We start from the raw sequence: 22,073 nt of genomic DNA on the forward strand, positions 1-22,073 counted from the left end.
CAAAGCGTAATTTGCGACAAAACAGCAAGTAAATACAACATTTCACCCAAGGGGGGTCTTAATCAAGCATAAATACTTGACCATTAGGTCAAAATCAGATCCTGAGTCTAGGTGAGGCATGACCTTTTACACAATCTAAATGTCTCAATAGAAGAGCAGGGAGACAAAATACAACGACCACCATTGTTATATTGTATTAAAAATAACATACGCCCACACCCTAGGTGGGGTTGGTGAAAGGGCCTTTCTGTGTGGAGTTTGCATTTCTTCCTGTGTCTCCTAGGGTACAGTTACAGTATATACCCTCACAAAAACATGCAGTAATCCTGGTCTCTATACTGCCTCCCCCTGGCCAGCCGGGGCGCCTGATGGAGGGGAAAGGAACTGGTTGGAATAACGTGTTCCTTCCACGCGCTACGTCCAACTGGGGAAACTTCCACCTGTCAGGTGAAAAGAAGCAACTTGGACTACTCATGGATAGAAGGAAGCATGAGGTCAGTCCGTTGTCTCCCCCAAGCGCGGCAGAGGGAGAGCAGAGCCCAGGATTACAGCTTAGGCAGTTGGCACTGGGTGAGAAAATGGGTTACAAAATCGTGGGATAAAAATAAAGGAAAAATATATATATATATACTCTACCTAACACACAGATTGGGCACAATGTTATTTTACATAGTGCCTGTTCTGACGCAGGCACTGTAAATGTTCAGCAACCAATTTCATCTAAAACACACTTTGAAGTATTAGCAGATGTACATACATTGTCACAATCCTCACCAGGAAATGTGCATTATTCACTTCAGCAGAAATATTTCGTCTGTCGGGGTGGAAAGTCCAAAACTGTTACTTTTCAGGGTTCAAATGCCCAAATAGCAAAAGAAGCAGGTGAAATGCTACAGATGCTACTTTTGTGTGCCGAGGTAGAACAATCAAGTAGGTATTAATTCATGAAATATGGAGATAAGCGGTTTCTGCCCGACAGCGACAACGTCAAATATAAGTGGCAGATGTATTGGTAATTGGTTGTTTGCCATTGTAATATCGGCCCAGCTCTAAAATGCAATCCATCAAACGAGGTTCCTTCCACATGACCTGAGGTAGCCTGGGTAATGCTGGGCCCTAGCAGAAGCCTCTGGGAAAGAGGTCGTAAATTCTACCCTCCCTGTGGAGGTATGGAGCCCACAACATAAAGGCCTCACACCAGGCAACTACACTGCTAAAGGCTTCAAATGAGAACAATCACTATATTCATTTTGGGCGCGTGGTGATTTTCCGATGGCCTTAATGTCCGAGAGACTTAAAGTCTTTTTACCTTCTGTAAAATTGGAGTTTGAAAACAAAATATACACAGTAAAATACTAGTCTACTTATTGATAGGGTTGCAACATCTGATCAAACTCAGTTTAAAATATTAAAATAATCAATTTGAAAGATTTCTTTAAATCGAAAATATAAACATTGCAGATCTACAGGCTTGTAGATCAGCTATTTTGTGCGACACCGTTTTACACCCAAGTATAAAATATATAACCAATTAAGTTTTTCATTGATTCATTAATACCGTATGTACAAAACACAATATAAAACACGCTACTCTTATTTGACGAATCAAAAAGGTAATCAAGAATAATCACTAAGGAATTAAACAATCGTTTCTGCCCTACTTATTGACTCTCAATCCATTTTCAAGCATAATCGTCCTCACACCATAAGAGATATTATGCGATCTATTACACGATAAAAGAATGTCAAAACACAACACACCTCCTTTATGATTGTATACGTTTTTTTGTTGTGGTTAGGTGGACTGACCACATGCTCCTCGCAGGGACTCAACTTTGAATCAGACAATTTAAAAACGAGAATTAAAATGCGAGAACATAAAATATTTATTATTGGAACAAGATCACAAAAAAAGAAAGAAAAAAACAAACAAATATCAAGTAAAAAAATACTTCCAGACAATGATCACACACGCACAACACATTCTCCTCCCGGACCACGCAGGCTCACACACAACGTAAAAATAACACACAAAGTAAAATAACACAGTTCCAGTGCGATTCGAAATGTCTTTCAACTCCGTCAACGTCGCTGCTGCTCACGACATAATGATCCCTCAATAACATTTATCTGCATTTTCTTGGTTGCTCATCAAGTCACACACATTGTGTGAGTCCTCACACACCTCGCCCTCGCAGAGGTCAGGAGGGGTGGTAACTCTGTAATAAAACGCGTCCCCTCTGATCTGTGACCCATGTCTCTCCTCCTCCTCTTTTACCAAGCTCTATTCTCTATTCTCCTCCGTCCGCTTGTCCTCTCCTCCTCCCTGAAACCCGCCCCCCACGCCCCCGCTATCAGTTCACCTCGGTCAGGTGAATCAGAGGGCATCAGGCACAGTAAGGCCTCCCTTCACCCTCCACCCTGTGTGTACAGGTGTGTGTGTGTCAGGGGCGTCAATTTGGTATGGCAGGGGTATGCAGCTGCCATACCCTGGGGCCAGGGGGTAAAATAAAAGTTACTTTTTAAATATAAATCCATGAATGTCTCTTTGTCTATCTGCACTGGTTATTATTATGTTGTTAAATTACAGTAAAATAACGACAAATGCAAAATGTAACAAAATGGTCACTTTAACTATTCTCCACACTTCTCCCCATCTTGGCAAAATGGTATATTCCCAGGTTCCACAGGTCAGCTGCACAGGTGCAATGCATTATTGTTAATTGTGGCACATTTACCAACATGCCAAGTTTAGCTGCACTTGAACAACCGTTCCAGGCTGCCATATCCAGCCCAAGAAACAGTAGAAACCTGTGTAAAAAATGGCCAAAATTCTACATGCTCACTTCTACATGCTCAATTCTACATGCTCACAACGCCTCGCAGCACGAGGCGTTGTGAGCATATAGATCTGCTATTTTCACAATAGAACCGTGTTATACAAAATGTAATGCCTCTTTTCCATGAGGACTCCCATCTTTGCCATATCCTAGCTTTTGCTGAACTGACACCACTGGTGTGTGTGTGTGTGTGTGTGTGTGTGTGTGTGTGTGTGTGTGTGTGTGTGTGTGGAGGGCTTTCCTTACTCAGTAACAGGCTGATATCTGGAGCGACTTATCCAGCATCTCCTCCTTCAGACCATTGTCTCTGACTCACGCAGTTTGCTAATCTGAAAGAGGTGGGTCACTTTCACAGTTGAATGAATGCAGCGCACCGAAGATTGCCCATCTACAAAGCACACAACACGTTGTGAGATCTGCCAATTTTTGCGATGTGCAACGACAACACCGAGTACAAGCCCTTTATAGTGAACTACTAGCCACATATACAGTACCAGATAGGAAAAAAATAATCTATTTACATTCCCTTTTAGTTTTCATCCTCCCTTTAACTGATAAAAATCCATTAACTTAGCTATGTATCATTTCTTTTAGTTGAGGGTCTACTAAATGGGTTGTTTTGAACTTTTGGGGCCCTTTGAGTGTTTTGAAGTCCCGCTGTTTGCCATGCCAAGGTTCTTTTGTTTAAAACAGTACAGCGCGTTAAACATTGTGGGTCCGCTCATCGTGACATCGCCGACTTCACTTTCCACAAAAAGTTAACCGGGATGTTGTGCGTTCCCGACAGCAGCTTGCGGGAAAGAGAGAAGTCACTCGTCAGCGTCAAGGACCACGGCTGGGCTTCTTCTTCCCACAGGGATCAGATTAGCTAACCGGGGGATTAGAAAGGAGGTGGTCATCATCGGCATAGAGAGAGAGAGAGAGAGAGAGAGAGAGAGAGAGAGAGAGAGAGAGAGAGAGAGAGAGAGAGAGAGAGAGAGAGAGAGAGAGAGAGAGAGAGAGACACTGACTGAACAGGGTTTTGTTTCGCAGGCAGGGGCGTCACAAGGGGGGGAAGTGGGACTGAGTTACTAGGGACCAAGGTGGAGAGGCCTCCATTATTTTATACTTTAGCTATTGGCACCGAGTCTGCAAGCTTGTAGATCTGCTATTTTTTGAATTTTTTTGAAAATGTGTGCAAATCTTTGAACATTTATAACTCAAATTTCGCTTCTATTTTGAGATGGAAATGTCAAATACATATCATTTTGGGGGTCCTTCACATGAAAAGGTTTGAGCACCACCGACATAGAAACATAGGTTTTTCAAAAAAAACCTTAGAAGGATTTGCACAAATTTTCACTTAAAAAAAAAAAAAAAAAATAGCAGATCTACAAGCTTGTATATCTGCAATTTTTCAATAGCTAAAGCACAAAATAACGCGTAATAATGCGTTCCCAGTCTAAATGGGTTAAGCCCCCTCCCCCTATGAAGAACATTCACGGGGGCCCTGGCCCCCACAGTAAATCCTTGTACCCAGGGCCCAGGATTTGGTGCGACACCCCTGTGCGGGGTCATCTTGAGAGGTGGCTGGAGGGGAGGTGGGGGGCTGGGCTGTGGTCAGTGCTGTGCAGTCAGGTTCAGCAGTCTCCTGCTCAGCAGGGTGTTGTGCTGCTTCAGGTATTCTATCAGGTCGGCCTGCTTCTCCACCACCTCCTCCAGACTGGAGCCTTCCCTGTAGAGCAACACATCAAAAGATGTTGAGACAAAGGTCACATACACTGAATACTGCAAAAAAATGGATTTATACCTAGTTGCATGCCGGTATCAGATACCAATAAAAGCAGATCCTCAAGCTCACAACGTGTCGCGCTGTGGCGCATCGTGAGCTTGTAGGTTTGTCATTTTGAGTGCGTTTTGGTGCGCTGCCGAGTCTATGGCCGTCAAATGTTTATGAAATGTCATCAACATTCATATCACGTCTTAGATCATCATCCAGGTAAAAAACTACACACAACTACTCATTTGTGCATGTGTGGAGAGGTGCTCAGTGGGTGGATGAATGAACGAATAGACAAATCTGAAGGATTTGGGGTTATTTTGTCATGTGGGACCGAACGGTTCGACGGATGAGCCTAGATTGAAGGGTGAAAGAATGCATGAAATGAATGCATGTGAATGAATGAATGAATGAATGAATGAATGAATGAATGAATGGATGAATGGATGAATGAATGAATGAATGAAATGAAAGAGTCAGTGAGAGTACCTGAAGCCCGTCTCCATGGTGAGGTTGGTGGTGCTGTGGGTGTGTGAGTGCTCCTCGTGGCTGACGTCTGGCACGGCTCGCTCTCGGTTGAAGCGCACAACCCTGACTAGAAACAACAACAAACACAAACCCCCCTATTAGAGCCTAGATATCATTATTTGACTTCTCTGTATCGGCAATTATACAGCCGATATGTCCCAATTTTAAACACGATCAACCTGGCATCCCCTATTTTGGGGCATTTTATTATGGGTGATTTTCAGACGTTTTTTAAAGGGATAGGGATTAAGCGGTTAAATAGTTCAGCTCGTCATGTGTTTTTTGTTTTTAAATTTGTGTGTTTATTTATTAGTTTAATTTTCTCAAATAGAAACTTTAATCAAGCCCAATCTAGTTTTTGTTTCTCCAAATACATTAAAAAACTCAAAGCATGTAATTGAAGGTCAAATCGGGATCGGACAAAAAAGAAATCTGACGTTCACTCATTGGAACTAAGACTGGATGACAGTGTTTCCTCAGTCCCAACACACACTTGCACTTGCGCACACCCGCACACACACACAGGCGCATGTGCAAGCGCACAAGTGCACACACACAAACACAAACACACACACACAAAAACAGGCCGGTGAGATATCTCCCAACAATCACTCAGGTGGGAGCGGGTGAGGAGGACGACACACATTGGGGTTGAATGGGTTTTCCTGCCTCAATCTCTCTCTCTCTCTCTCTCAAGCACACACAAGCTGTTATATCCTGCACTTAACCCTTATGGGGCTGCCATATCCTGCACTCAGGGCCCCAATTCTCACACCCGTAACATACACCTTCACACGAGGGGGCGGGGCGGGGGCAGAGCCCAGGTGTGTGTGGTATACAGTAGCTTAAGAGGCGTGTGGGGGGGGGATAACAAGAGTTTTAAATCAAGATAAGAACCGCGGTGTGTGTGTGTGTGTGTGTGTGTGTGTGTGTGTGTGTGTGAGAGTGAGAGAGAGAGGTGACATGTGTGTAAAGCGTGACTACTATATTAAGTGCACGTGCATGTACGTATATTAGTGCAGTGTTAGATTCCAGGGACTCTGTGGGTTCCTTTAGGGGTGTCTACATTGACCCTTACAAGTCTGTAACTCTGACACACGGTCAGACTTAAGGGGAGAACTTGACATTTGAAAGTTTGAGAAACACCGTAATCATGGGTAGCATTTGTAGTCCTAAACCGGCCATATTGAGGACACAGGTGTTCAATTTGTCTGATTGGCATAGAAACAATGTTCTATGTTAATGAAAACAAATGTGTTGGTCCTCAAAATGACTACAAATGCAACCCATGAATTAGTGAATACGGGACTGTGTGTGTGTGTGTGTGTGTGTGTGTGTGTGTGTGTGTGTGTGTGTCTAAAGAGACAGAACTGCCACAGGGTTGAGACGGGCTGAGTATTGATAAGGCGGAGTGTCATTAACCAGAGGAAATTGTCAGGGAGGGTCTAAAGAGCCCCATCTTTACTTTGCTAAAAGCATGGCATCACAACTCACACACACACACGGACACACACACACACACACAAAGAGAAATGCCACACATTCCTGCATAATAAGCCCTTTGTGTGTGTGTATGTGTGTACAAATACAGTAATAGTGAGCAAGTATGTGTGAAGGAGAGGGTAGAGAGACATTCCAGTAGAGAGAACGGGGTGGCAGAGAGGACGAACCGAAGGGTTAACGGAGGTTTGAGTCAAGTTGAGTTTTTTTTTGTCAAAGACAAAGTACAATGGCAAACTGTCGGCTGTCGCCATTGTACGGCCAGGTTCACCGACGCACGAGACGTACGCATTTCTCGAATGAAAACGAGTGGATAACATGGTTCTGGAAGTATAATGGCTAACTAGAGTTTGACTTCAGGCATCTGGTTTATGAGTCTGCGACGTGCCGATTAGGAGAGTCATTTATACGATTGGCTCCATTGTTAGCTCTGAGTCCTCCGTAAAGAGCTAACTGAATAGCAGCCGGAGCTAACCATCAATTAGTTGAGTTGTAACAGGTTCCATTTACACTACCCATGTTTTTTTTTTTTTTTTTTGCTATTTCGGTTGTCTTCTCCAGTGTTTCTCAACCTTTTTTCTGCATGGGCACACTTTTCATGTCCCAAGAATCCATGGGCACACCAACATAATACAGGGGTGTAAATATCGTCACTGTCGGGAAGAAACTTTGTATCTCCAAGTTTCAAATTTGTACGTTTCTTCGCAACGTAAAGCCCTGCTTCATCATACAAGGCTGTCGCACAACAGTAGTGAAAACAGCAGATCTACAAGCACACAACGCCTCGCACGCCTCGCACCGCGAGGCGTTGTGTGCTTGTAGATCGGCTGTTTTCACTAGTTTAACTCATTTTTAAAGTACAATACTGGCTTTCAAGCAGTTTCAAGGGGCACACTTGACCCTTCTCAGGGGCACACCAAAGGTCCCCAGGCACAGTGGTTGAGAAACACTGGTCTACTCTACTGCATTGAAACATTGAAACCATATGAATGTATTTATGTATTTATTATTGACTTTGTCTGTATGTCTCTGCTAACCCATATAAGACAGATTCAAGGACACAGAGATTCTAAGGTCAATGCGGGACCGGGGCGACACATTTAACACCTTCCTGTTAGAAAGACACACACACTAGCTGGTAGAGACAGAGGTCAGGTCCAGGCTAATGTGTTACACTCAAGACCTGATGCACTTCAATCAGTCCTTACTAAAGACACGTTTCTAGGTGCTAACAGCTAACTGGCTAAGACGCGCACAGTGTCACACTGGTCACCTGGTTACAGATGAGCCGTGTTGAAATCAGCGGGGGAATCTAAAAGGAAATGGATCTCAGCATCTCTACATCATGCTAATATTGTTTGTCAACTAAAATGGAGTACAAACGCATAGATTAACTGATCGAGTGGACAGTACATAAGAGCCAAACGTGAAATGAATGACGCGGCAAAGTTCCTTGTATGAACCTATGGTTAAGTGACTGTGATTCTGAAAAGCCAAGCAGGTGAGCATTTACGTTAAATGATGGAAAATTAGCTAGTAGTATCTGACATTTTGCATATAGGCCTAATGATGTCGGAGCCCCTTAATAATGGGTTGCTTTTCACTTCAGTTCATACTAGTACCGTATTTGCCTTTCTAATGAGACTTGAAATGTGATCGGTAGATCATCGATTTAGAAAACAATCAACATGGGCCGATATATATTATCAGGCCGCCAATCGCTATGATCGGCCGCCAAAAGATTGGTGCGTCCTGACTCCCAATCCATTATGATCAATGAGAAATGTGATCAATGTGATGGGAGGCAACATGGTCTTGAAACGTAAGCTTGCAGCTTGCAATGTGAAAACAACTTTACATTAGGCAAGACAACCTTCACAGCCAAATTTTAAACATATGAGGTGGACTAGAACAGTGGTTTCTCAACCTGGGTATCGGGACCCCCAGGTGACAATTTAAGTAACCCTTTTCATGCCTAAAAAGTAAAAATTTTCAGAAAGCAAAAAAAAAAAAAATCAAATAGAAAGAAAGAAAGAAGGCAAAGAAGAAATAGGTAAAGATGTGGAAACTAGCTGACCTACAAGCTCACAACGCCTCGCATCGCTAGTGCTTGTCAGGGTGGGGGGGGAGTTCAAATATGATTATTTGGGGAGGGGGATGACAGCCTGAAAAGGTTGAGAACCACTGGACTAGAGGAGTCATGTCAACTCCTCGCGAGCTTGTCAATCTGCTATTTTCGGCGAAGAGATTTTGAGTAGAGAGGGGGGAAAGGAGGGACCATAGTATATAGAGCCTTGGGGGACCCCCAGCCAAATAAGTGTATAGGGTTTAAGTGGTTAATGTCATACTGGGCCTTTGAAGGCCGGGGCCTGGCTTTGATGTGTTGAGGGTCATGTAAGGCCTATAGAGGACCAGGGCATTCATATTCAACATCGATTGCACTTCAAAGAAAGCTGAACGGGGTCTTCCTGCTCTGGGGAGCTTCGTACCTGCAGCTATCTCCCGTCCTGTGTCTCTCCACTGCCACTCTGATGCTTGTCTCTCACGTCTCCCAATCTGTCTCACACGGACGCTTGTGTCTCGCGTCTCTTAACCCCGTCTCACTCTGAATTTTGTCTAATGCAGTGGTTCTCAACCTGTGGGTCGGGACCCCCAGGGGGGTCCCCAAATTATTTTGAGGGGGGTCCCCAGGTTATTAACCTAATGTGCAACATTGTTTTCTCACTCAAAAGTAAACAAACCAACATAAGGTTTTAAGTGCATAGAGGGTATCTGCACATTTCTAAAGTGACTTTTTAATAAAATGACAAATTAAACATTGGCCAAATTGGCAAATATTAGAGGCAGAAATAGTCAAAATAGCAGATCTACATGCTCACAACGCCTCGCAACGCCTCGAGTAGAACTGCTATTTTCACAATAGAACCGTGTTGTACAAAATTTTATTCCTCAACTCTTAGTGCTCGTCAGGGTGAGGGGGTCCCCAGTTAAAATATGATTATTTTGGGGGTCGCGGCCTGAAAAGGTTGAGAACCACTGGTCTAATGCAGGGTTTCTCAAACTTTCAAATACTTTCAAGTTCTCCCCTTAACTCTGACAGTGTACAAATGGAACCAAATTAACCCCAATCTGGCTAGCCATCATCACGAAAAGGGACCGCCCACTTGTCCCTTTTCTGTGCCGTAGCCATCATTGACTCTTGTCTCGAGAGATTGAATGAACCCTAATGGGTTGTACACGGTCAAGTGTTACAGACTTGTATGGGTCAGTTTAGACCCCCACTAAAGGAACCCACTTTAGTATCTCACTCTGAATCTGGTCTCGCGTCTCTCAGTCTGTCTCACTCTGAATGAAATCTTGACTCTCATCCGGTCTCACTCTGTCTGACACTTGTCTCACTGTTGTCTCGTCTTCCAGCCTCTGCTATCATAAGTAGGGCTGTCACGATTATGACATTTTACATGACGATTAATTGTCACTCAAATAATTGCGATTAACAGTTTAATTGTGTTTCTGTCGTTGACAATTACATTTCTGACATATGACATCGGACATATTTCTGACAAAAGATATGACGCATAACTCTAAATACACAAAGAAATGACATATTTGACAACTTTAAACTTGAAAAAGAACATCGATAGTGGAAATAGCGATCTACAAAGTCACAATGTGTCGCATCGCAACGCGTTGTGAGCTCGTAGATCTGCCATTTCCACTATTTTTGAAAATGTTTGAAGATATGAACATTTTTCAACTTGTAAACGATTATGACGAATATGACAAATTAATTGGGATTATGTCAAATAATTGCGATTAGATGATTATGTATTAATTGTGACAGCCCTATCATAAGCTGACCAGCATCCTTTATTGTTTTTGCGCTGCAATTGTCGATTTGTGGGTAGGTACAGTGTGTGATGTGTGCTGCTGTGCACTCTTTGTGTTGTCTCTTTGAACAACCCAGCCAGCTAGCTTGCTGACCATGCAACCCCGATTGTGGTCTTGAGTCCCATTCAGGATATATCAACTCCCTTCTCTCTCTCTGCTACAGTCGGTAAAAAGAAAGAAAGGAAAGTTCCCTTAAAACAAGGGTCTTCAACAGGGGGTCCGGGACCCCTAGGGCGTCCTCAGAGTTACTGCAGGGGGTCCTCCAAATCTTTGTGTGATAGAAACTTTTTTCTACTTTTTTATATGAACCACTTGAACCCTAGTGTCCATATTTTTAGAACTTTCACCACAAATAGCAGATCTACAAGCTCACAACGCCTCGCAGCGCGAGGCGTTGTGAGCTTGTAGATGGGCTATTTTCGGCAAAGGGGTAGGTGTAGAGGGGAAAAAGAGCAGACTAAGTACAGAGTGAAAGGTCAAGTTAATTAAGTATTGAAGTGGTTAAATATCTGAAAACACAAATTGAATCCAGAATACACTGATGATTGTGCTGTCGAACAAAACGGTGAAACTATATGGAATCTATGAACAGGTTGTGGGGGTCCCTGCTTCATCTCTCTCTCAACTTTGAAGACCCCTGCCTTAAAAAGGGGATGTTAATAACAGATAACAGTTTCTCATTACTATGCTTTCATGAGCCGATTGATGTCACCTTTGCTGAGTGTGTGTGTGTGTGTGTGTGTGTGTGTGTGTGTGTGTGTACATCCGTGTTTGTATGTGATCATGACTGTGTTTGTGTTGGAATGAAGCAGGCTTGAGTTTCAAAGCTTCCCTAAGTTCGGGTCGTGCCCGGCTACACTGATCCAACCTGGAATGTGATAGGCACACAAAGCCCCCCCTCACACACGCACACACACACACACACACACACACACACACACACACACACACACACACGTGCACAGGCACACACACACAGTAAACAAGCCGACAATGCGTCAATGCTGCTTGGGTGGAGTTGAGCAGAGAAGCTAGCCCTTGGCCGGTCTCAACCTTAGATTAGCCGAGGGGCTTTAGACTCTAAACTAAAGCCTAATGTGTCTTATCTCCTCCTCTCCTCCTCGGTATCTCAGCCTCGTATCTGTGCCCCGAGGCTCCTAAAAACTCCTTTATTATGGATTTCCTTTCAATACAGACGGTTTAATATCCATATCCTCTGCTGAAGTATCTGTAATAGGAGCTTTCCTTCACTGATGGGTATTTTGTTATGGTTAATATCATCCTTTTATCAAATCATATTGATTGTTACTTGTTAGATATGATTTATGATACATAAATGTATGATTCATGTATGACCATATGAGCTTATATTCTGTGAATTACTGTTTGATTACAGGTCATGGTGACTGTGGTTACCCTGACTACGAGATCATGTTTTGGTTATACTGTATGTCACTGTGGAAAGTTATTAGAAGAACCTATGTGTCTGTCTTCTCGTTATGATTATGGGAACGAATAAATGAGTCCCACGATCTAACTGTCAAACTGTACTTCATATATACTGTAAGTTGAACCACCATCTTTGGAAGAGAGAATTACCAAGCAGCCACGATGGTATGCTCAACGTTTGTCTCCTTGTCTGCTCTCTCCAAAATACAACAATTTAAAGCTATACTATGGAAGTTGCTCAACTACTGGTCAGTAGCGGTATTGCTTTTTTCTGACGGTTTTCGCCCGGGGTCGCCGCAGACCACCGGAGCGGGGCCGCAACACCGCCTTCACCTCGCCGATACGCATCTTTAGAGGGGTCTCACATTCCTCTGCGACCAGGCGTTGGGGAGTAACAGGCAAGACTCCAACACCAGCGTAAACACTGTTGCTGATGCAAGCTACTTCCTGAAGAGATGGCAATACGCGCTGTGATTGGCCGGTAGTGTATGATCCGCGCTGTGATTGGCCAACGTATATACAACGTATACGGAAAGATGAAGATGACGTAATTTTGCCACGAAATGCAGCCCCTGTCACGGCTCAGTAGAAAACATATAAAGAGAAGGCTTTAGGGGCTGAAATTAACGGAGTGGGTGTTCTAAAACTTTAGCGATTTAATAGTTAGGACAATTTTAAAATTAGTTCTATTGGAAAAGTTACAGAGTATAGCTTTAAGATAATTGTCCTTTTGGCTGCCTCCGAGTCTTATTTTGGTTATGGATTTATAGATCCATATGTATTTATTTAAGTTATCTATCCTTCACAATCAGTCCAAAACCTTGGCCGACCTATCTGTAATATAATTGGTCCTCGCTAATGCTCATTATGATTGGTTGCCATTCTTGTCAACCGTTCAGAAACCTGCCTACCAGTGACATCATCGACGGGGAATCCAACCTAATAGAAACAACAGGCTCTCTATTCCTGGAAAGTTGGCCAGAGTTACTACAGGGGGTTCTCCAAATCCTTGAGACATCTCTCTCTCAACTAAGGGGTCCTTGGTCTGAAAATGTTGAAGACTCCTGGTCTATACTAAATTAAATAGATAACAAGATGCTTATGAGTCAAGCACTTTTGCAGACATTGATGAAGGACTGGATACTGAGAGAAAGAGAGACACGCACGCACGCACGCACGCACGCACGCACGCCTTTTCATGATTGATAAATAGGTTTGCGCTCGGTACCCGCTATGGCAAACATTATTATGGAGAGCCGCTAGGCATGGTCTCATATCATAACCACCGAATGCAGTAGCAGTAATGCGAGTGTAAGCAAAGCTAGGAAGAGGCAGGGGGGTGCAGAGAGAGAGAGAGAGAGAGAGAGAGAGAGAGAGAGAGAGAGAGAGAGGGAGGGAGAGAGAAAAGATGGGGAGGTGGGTGAATGGCTGAATTGTCTTGGCTATTGACTGTCTGTGAAGAGGGTGTGGCCAGGGCAGTTGTGATGCAAACGCCTCCAGATACAGTGTGGGGGTAGTAGTAGTGTGTGTGTGTGTGTGTGTGTGTGTGTGTGTGTGTCTGTGTGTCTGTGTGTGTGTGTGTGTGTGTGTGTCGTAATTTGTAGGGCGTGTCTTCTCAATAGCACTACCACTGTTATTAGAAGCCCTGTCCAAAAGAACAACACTTTCCGTAACGTGGCACCCAGGTTCATGACTCATCCATGAGGAAAACACTAATTCTGTGACGTCCACAGGACGTTCAACGCAAAACAATTCACCTCTAAAAAGTTACATTTCAACTACGGTTTGACCCTCAAAGCAATGCGCACGTTACCGCACACGTGTGCCCATTCTCTAACGTTCATGCACGCGCACATACGGGGGAAACTTTTGTAGTGAATGTTGAAAACCGGGACATATTAGTGTTTTAGAGATATTTGTCGGGACACGCAGCTTGAAAACTGGACAGTCCTGGCCAAACCAGGACTTCTGGTCACCCTACTCTAGTCTATCCACCTGTTTCCGCGAGAATTTACTGTAGCATTATTTGCGGGACACTTCCGGTTAACAGCAGACATAAAAGCTTACGTCGCGTCGCAGATGCAACCGTTGTGAGCTTGTAGATCACTCTCGGCTGTGGCGCCGGAAGCTGCCTGCACATTCTGCGCAATGCACGATGGGATGTTGGAAAGTTGTGGATACCAAGTCGACATAACCATAATAGAGACATTAGGGTTCAAGACTTAACACATATGGTGCCAACCCTGAGTTTCCCGAGTTTGTATAGGTACCACAGCTGTGCCAACCCAGAGTTTCCCGAGTTTGGGCAATTAAAAAAAAAAAAAACATCTTTCAAACATGGCAGCCATGTTTGTTTACATTTGAAGAAAAAAATAATAGCTGCCTGAACGGATTTCCAAGCTGATGTTTTTGTTTGAAAGCTGTGAGCAGCGTGCACACACGTGGTGCATGATCTAGGCATGGGTGTGCATGATCCGTGCACTATGAATTACATGGAAGTCTATGGAGACTGTAGCAACTTGGAACTTCAAAGAGGTTTTTTAAATAGCAACAAATGTGTTAACATATCTTTGTACCCTATATCAATGTGTACAATTTTACTTGTAGTGGACGCTCATGTCCAGCAACTAGAATAAAGATAGTACTCTACTGAATGATATTAAAGAATGGTCGTAAGACCACTGATATAATTGTCACATGCAGTGAGCAGAATAGCAAAGCAATCAATATCACATTCTCTGACCCCACAACCGTTACCCAGTAAAGTGGTTTTGCATCTCTGGGTGTCAAAATGGACTGGATTATGCTTTGTCCCTCTCCAATGATTTATTGATCCTACTTGTCCTCAAAGTTATTCAGCGAGATGGTGTCTCCTGTCTTCATACTAGGGCATTCACAAATAGTGATTTTTAGTATTCAAATTTTCGACCTCAAAGTATTCGAATAGTCGAATATTCTACAGGACTGGCCAAACTGTCAAATATTAAGTAAGCAAGAGGCGAACATTGTGAAAACAGCCGATCTACATGCTCACAACACCTCGCAACGCAAGGCGTTGCGAGCATGTAGAACGGCTATTTTCACAATATTTATCTGCGGAACCGAGTCACATTAAATGTAATACCTACAATTCCAAGTGCTTGTCAGGGTTCTTATGACTTCCTATCTAGCCAAGCTTTATAAACCATGAAGAAATACAGCATATATATTTTTAAAGACAAAACAATAAAAATAAATAAAAGAAAGCGAATATTCTACTTCAGTGAACAACGTCGAATAGTGACTTTGATATTCGAATATTTGGTGAATGCCCTAGTGTGTGTGTGTTATCTTCCTTACCCATGTAGTAGATCAGACATGGCACCGCCAGCACCAGCTCCAACACAAGAATGACCACCAACATGATGCCAAAGCACTCGTCTGTCAACGTAGGTGAATACTTGGCATTCACCACCAGCAACAATGCCACGTTACCTAAACGCACACGCACACACGCACACACACACGCACACACGCACACACACACACACACACCGAATATTTGAATATCAAAGTCACTATTCGACATCATGACCAAACTATCCCAACAATGCCCTCTTGTGGTGAACAAGTAAACAACTTGATATTTTGCAATAAGATGGATTGATTTATAGTAGAAGTTTGCATAGGAAAAGGTACAGCTCTATGACAGCACTGTTCACTGATCAATGATCAAGGTCAACTAAAAGGATAAACACCTCAAGAAAGCTTTTGAGCTTGTTTCAAGAAGTCTTCACACACACACATCATGATACTCAGTGTATTACTGTATTATCACAACAATGCCTTGATGAACATTACTAGCAGAAGGGAGAAATCTTCCACCAAGGCTTTCTGACAGACAATGGTGCCCTCTTGTGGTAAAAAAGGAAATACAACTTCACATTTAGCAATAAAATGATTCATGTTCACTGCTGGCAGTATTAGTTTATTGACCTGTTGACAACAATGATAATAATAACTAATAAGACACCTCAGGGTAACATGGGACCTAAAGGGCGAGGTCGCGCCAATTCTTGGCCATCTGGCCAGTGATGTATATCGGACCGGTAACCCATTATGGAGACCCCTGGTACCCATATATGGAGATCCATGTACTGTATATGGAGATATGCTGTGAGAGCCCAAACATGCTTACTTATTTATTTGTTAAGTGAAAGTGCCCATACATGGAGATCCCTGTCTGTAGAACCAGCCACACAGATATAGGTTGTCTGTCTTGTTCATATAAGGATTCTGTTAGTGTGGTATTATACTGTATATATATATATATATATATATATATATATATATATATATATATATGGAACTCCATATATGGGCATAAAAGGGATTCTGTTAGTGTGATATCACAAGTGAAGCCAGAGCGTGATGTCAGAGCAGCAAACCCATTCTGTTAGAGTGGTTCCCCTGACATCACAGTGACATCAGAGCATGATGTCAGAGCGACAAACCCATAGAACCACAGTGTCAGGCGTTATAGACACTTAGACTGAGATGGACAAGAAGTGGCCGTTCCCATACTAATCTGCGACCTTCGGTCGCAATAATGACAACAAGGATGATAATAATAATACTCATGGTAGGGCTGTCACGATTTAAGTATACAAATAATTGCGATTAACCATTAAATTGTGTAAGTGACGTGTTCTAGATTTGGCTTTTAGGCTTTGAAGTTGAACAGATAATATAGTCACATATCTAACAAAGATAACAAATTCAACATCCCTAGGAGAATCTTTGACAGCTAGGGTAATTCTGGGTCTCATTCACTTACTATACACTATAAGGGAAAACATTACACCCAAAAGAATATGCTTTAAGTGGGATGTGAGGGGTCTAACTAGGTGTTTTTAATTATTCTGAATCCATTGCAAGCATTTGTTTTGCACGAAAAACATTCCTTGGGCCAAAGATTATTAATATCCCCTGACTATTAATAAAGGACAGAGGCATGGATTTACAAGATGTTCTCAATCATCTCACCAATAATGCCAGAACGCACTGCTGTGGAGACCCCACCACATGCAGCTCAGCCGGTCCAGTGAAATGACTGATAACAGGAAGGATAGAGTTGTATGCATCCCCGGGATGCAGTGATGCTTAGTTTAATGCGTCCTTTAAAAAAAAGATGTGTCAGGGACACAGGATGCAGAGCTAGTACTTATATTCATTAGTCTCGCGTAGCCAGACAACTATTTCACAATCTCCGAATGCTATATAGCAGGGTTCCCCAATTAGTTTTCCCCAAGGGCCGAATTATGTCTAGGGTACCAAGCCGAGGGCCACAACATTTGCAGGGGCCGACGGTGGCGTTCCCGCTACTCCAGCGACTGCGACAGTTCAGATATCGTCATTGTCGGGTGAAAATCTTGTATGTCCAAAACCATTCCTACTTTTGTGCGACGGCCTTGTATGAGTTGCGAAAGAACGTACAAATTTGGAGATACGAGATTTCCACCCGACAACGACGATATACTAGTGTTGTTGCTGCTCTTATACCACCATTATTACTGGGGTTGGTGGGGGCCAGACAGAACCCTGCTATATAGAGTCTGGAACGGTAGCTCCTGAATGGCGAGTATCGGAAGTAGCCAGTGCTGCACGGAACTGTAGTCCCACTGGAAACATAACAGAAGCACACTTGCACAGACAGAGTCAGTCGAGCGGCATATTCTTGTATAGTTTAGACAACATTTGAAAACATCATGGAAGTAACACCAACAACACCAGAGAAAGACGAAATAACTCCCCAAAAATATTGAAAGGAGACAGAACGCTTCCAGTAGGGCCATGTTATCGCTACTGCACCAAGGGAGCGGTTGCGTCACATCCGCTCTATCTCGCACTCATCGTTTCTATTTCCGTGCCCCAGACTGTACAGTATGCCGGGAGCATTTGCAAATCGCGTTAGGCAACAGTCTGTCCACGCGAGACTACAGAGCTAGAAGCATCACTGAGACCATCATGTAATAAATATGACAGGCCTACCAGCAGAGTGGATGGCGAAGGGCAGGTGGTTGAGGCCCTGCGTGTTCCTGTAGAAGCCGAGGTACCCTCTCCTCCTGGCCTTGGCGTGGTGGTGCCGCACGCACTCGTTGAAGAACAGCACCAGCACCCACAGCCCCGCCTTGCCGAACACCACGGCGCTGCCCCCGGACACCTCGCTCAGCACGCCCTTACAGCCCTGCCGCGTCTCACGGTCGGTGTCGAACACGCACAGCACCACCACGGTCACCGACAGCGCCACGTACGCCACCTGGTGGAGACCGGAGGAGAGGAGGAAGCCGACACAAGCACACACACACAATTAGTATATCGTCGTTGTCGGGTGGAAACCTCGTATCTCCAAGTTTCAAATTTGTATGTTCTTTCACAAAGTAAACCCTGCTTCATCATGCAAGGCCGTCGCACAAAAGTAGTGAAAACAGCAGATCTACAAGCACCATTGTGTGCGTTTGCAAATCGTGGGAGTCAACAGTCTGGCCACACAAAACTATTAATTGTTTTTGTTGTTGTCGCATTCCTAAACCAATCATTTGATGACCAGCAGTGGTTCCCTATGGAGACACAAAGAGCATGCTTTGTTCCCTATGGAGTCATTTTATAGCAGTATCTAAAGAGCACAAAGTATGTTTCTAAATGTGCCAAGTATCGCGAGACTATCCACCGTTTCCTGTCTGGGAAACAAATCTCACAATACTTCGGAGACAGAAACGATTATTATTTACTGTTATTATTTCATTATGTACTTTGCACATCGAAAAGCAAGTGATTGTAAAAATACCTGTGATATGATATGTTTTCTTTTATATTCCTGAACAGACTTTATGACAAGACAGACTATATGGAGACACAAGACACAAGACTCTCCTCAAATTATTGGCTTAGAATGCGACAAAAACAAAAGAATATCAATGAACTCAGCAGCGCCGTAAGAATGGCAGCAGCCGTGCACCCTTAAATGCACAAATACATTTCGTTGTACTGTGTATGTGCTTGTACGTGTACTGTGCTTTGGAAATGAGTTGATCGTTGACAATGAAACTGTGCCTGTACCTGTACTGTATTGTTACAATGACAAATAAACTCTATCTAATCTAAACTCAAGTCTGCATGGGGTGAGTAATCGATAAGAAAAAAAAAAAACAACAACTACGTAATTTTGGGGGTGAACAATCCCTTTAAGACAATGTGAGAGTAGGGCTGTCACGATTATGACATTTTACATCAAATAATTGCGATTAACAATTTAATTGTGTTTTTGTCGTTGACTATTACATTTCTTGTTTGGCTTTTAGGCTTTGAGGTTGCACATGGCAGATATGACACATAACCTAAATATACAAAGAAATGAAGGACATATTTGACAACTTTACACTTTAAAAAGAACGTTGATAGTGGAAATATGTGACGCGTTGTGAGCTGGGAAATCTGCTATGTCCACTATTTATTTTAATTGTTTGAACATAATATAAACATTTTTCAACATGTAAACGATTATGACGATTATCCCAAAATGATTGCGATTATGTCAAATTATTGCGATTATGTCAAATAATTGCGATTAGACGATTTATGTAATAATTGTGACAGCCCTATGTGAGAGTGTAGTGGACTGTGGTTGGCTTTTTGTCTCTTATTCTCTCAGTGTGTGTGTGTGTGTGTGTGTGTGTGTGTGTGTGTGTGTGTGTCTCTTACATGTACTAGACACAGCAGGATGGCGGGCCACAGCGTAGGGATGGTCTTAAACTCTCTCCTGATGACAGACTCCAGTGCATCTTGGGAGATCAGGGGGCTGTCAATCAGAGGGCTGTCAATCAGGGGGTCGTCATCAACGCCCGGCGTCGTGTCTGATGCGGCTGCCTGCTGCTCAAACACATTGTAACAATGTCAACTCTAACACAAACACACATTTTAACAATGTATTTACGTCCACACAAAGGAGAAGCATACAAGGACACAAATATTATAGGTGCAGTAAAGTAACATTTACAAAATCATGGTATATGTCTTTATGATACAATAGCATGTCTCTTGGTACTCTACGGGTATAAGTAGCAGCGTCTCCGCCATATGTGGCGGCTGCCGACTATAGCGGAGATGGCACAATACTTTGCCAGCCTTTTTGCCTCTTTTTTGGGCATCCCAAGTTGTTGCAACCCTCTAACAACCGGGGAAATCTCGCTCTTTCGAAGAAATTCGAACGACCATCATTTCGACAACAGAGCGTCTGGGTTAGGTTTGGGTGTCGAAAAGATGACACAAAGAAACAGCGAAAAGCTCCCCTAACAACCAGCCTGTGGGTATGTCCTAGGGCCTAGGCTGCCAAATATAAATACAAATTGTCTGCACCTGTAGCCCAACACACACACACACACACACACACACACACACACACACACACACACACACACATCCAGAGTGGAACTCTGAGGGTACAAATGGACCTGTACGGATACATATTTGTTACATTTGTACAATTAAACGAAACCTGAGCATTTTACTCTTGACAGGATTTTTACTACTAGCCTATTGACATCAGAAGCTTCACCCACACACACACACACACACACACACACACACACACACACACACACACACACACACACACACACACACAGCCCTAGAATGTCTGTGATATTACACACACAGATTACACACACCCGAAGTGAGTTTGAAAACATGACCAATGATGAAAAACTCCAATACCTACTGGGAGAAATACAACAATGTGCGAACACAGCAGCACGATTTGAGAAACACAACCACCCTAAGGACTACAAACCATGGATTGACATCTAGACCTACTGCATACACAGTATGAAACAGAGCTGCTACCTTTAAATGCATTTTGAGGAAAACAAATAGGCTAATGCTGCTATTTGTTCCAAAAGCTTTATACCCTGTATAGTGTATATACATAAAATGTCACAATCTGACATAGCCTGTTTGGGTGCCATGGCATTAGTCAGAAAGCTCATTAGTCAGAATCTGGTGATGTTAACCTGGTGAAAAATACTATGCCTAAACCTAACCTCAGTAAAACTATGCCTAAACCTAACCCTAACTAAATTCTGACTAATGATGAGCTTTCTGACTTATGGGCATTCCCCCTGTTTACACAATGCTGTACCACCTCCAACTGTATATATGTTCCCCATTTTCAACAGTTTTTATTTTATTTGTGACACTTGCTTTGGCAATGTATGTTTTCTAATGCCAATAAAGCTCATTTGAATTGAATTGAATAAGACATTTGTCTAATATTCCATAAACAATAGCGCAATAGGAGTGATCTATGGCTGTGTTTATAGAATAGACAGACATTCTAGAGCTAACACACACACAACACAAAATAAGATGCAGACAGACAGACAGACAGACAGACAGACAGACAGACAGACAGACAGACAGACAGACAGACAGAGACAAGACATGGTGTTGTATGTAATGTAATTCACAAATTTAGAAGCAGCTAATCGAGCTAAAAGCTAAATACGTACCGTGTAAGTTCCCTTTGAATCCAGTGTGTGCGACATGGTTGTAATGTGTGTAACTTTCAGTTTATTCCACAACAACAAACACGACCCTACATGTTGGCTTGCTTTCAACCCGCCCCGTTTTCACGTGACACCTGCGGTTAGTAAACTTCCGGTGTCCCTTATTATTGGTCCTACTGTGTGTTGACTACACTTTAAGGTTCCGGTGTTATCCCTATCATCATAAACGAACGTGTCCCACTTCAATATCACATACATTATGAATGAATGCATTTTGAGAAAAAGATAATGCTGCTATTTGTTCCAAAAGCTTTATACCCTGTATCAGAGCCCTATACTGCTCTGCCCTGTATATAAATACAATGTCACAATGCGACATAGCTCTGTTTACACAATGCTGTACCCCCTCCAACTGTATATTATGTTCCCCATTTTCAACTGTTTTCATTTTATTTTGTGACACTTGCTTTGGCAATGTGAACGTATGTTTTCTCATGCCAATAAAGCTCCTTTCAATTGAATGAACTATGAGCCTATCATAAAATCGAAATATACAGGTAAAGT

At 43.0% G+C, this 22,073-nt stretch overlaps 1 protein-coding gene across 1 annotated transcript; it reads right to left on the reverse strand.

Annotated features, from left to right (window-relative positions):
• Positions 1 to 1,875: 1,875 nt before the first annotated feature.
• On the reverse strand, positions 1,876 to 21,615 carry tmem192 (transmembrane protein 192). Its single transcript, XM_080721333.1, has 6 exons — positions 21,513 to 21,615; positions 19,708 to 19,875; positions 17,998 to 18,265; positions 15,307 to 15,441; positions 5,089 to 5,194; positions 1,876 to 4,554 (listed from the first exon to the last, which is right to left on the reverse strand). Exons 1-6 carry the CDS (start codon positions 21,546 to 21,548, stop codon positions 4,440 to 4,442), a joined length of 828 nt encoding a protein of 275 aa, XP_080577459.1. The 5' UTR covers positions 21,549 to 21,615; the 3' UTR covers positions 1,876 to 4,439.
• Positions 21,616 to 22,073: the final 458 nt, after the last annotated feature.

This window comes from Nannobrachium achirus, assembly GCF_963921795.1.
Source record: "Nannobrachium achirus genome assembly, chromosome: 3".
Taxonomy (NCBI): Eukaryota; Metazoa; Chordata; class Actinopteri; order Myctophiformes; family Myctophidae; genus Nannobrachium; species Nannobrachium achirus.

What these genes read in the sequence shown, in the direction of transcription:
- tmem192 (XM_080721333.1), bottom strand. Translation starts at nt 21,548, where the DNA reads ATGTCGCACACACTGGATTCAAAGGGAACTTACACG. An exon ending in ATTCAAAGGGAACTTACACG is followed by an intron (nt 19,876 to 21,512) that starts GTACGTATTTAG and finishes GTGTTTGAGCAG; the next exon opens with CAGGCAGCCGCATCAGACAC. An exon ending in CTTCGCCATCCACTCTGCTG is followed by an intron (nt 15,442 to 17,997) that starts GTAGGCCTGTCA and finishes GTGTGCGTTTAG; the next exon opens with GTAACGTGGCATTGTTGCTG.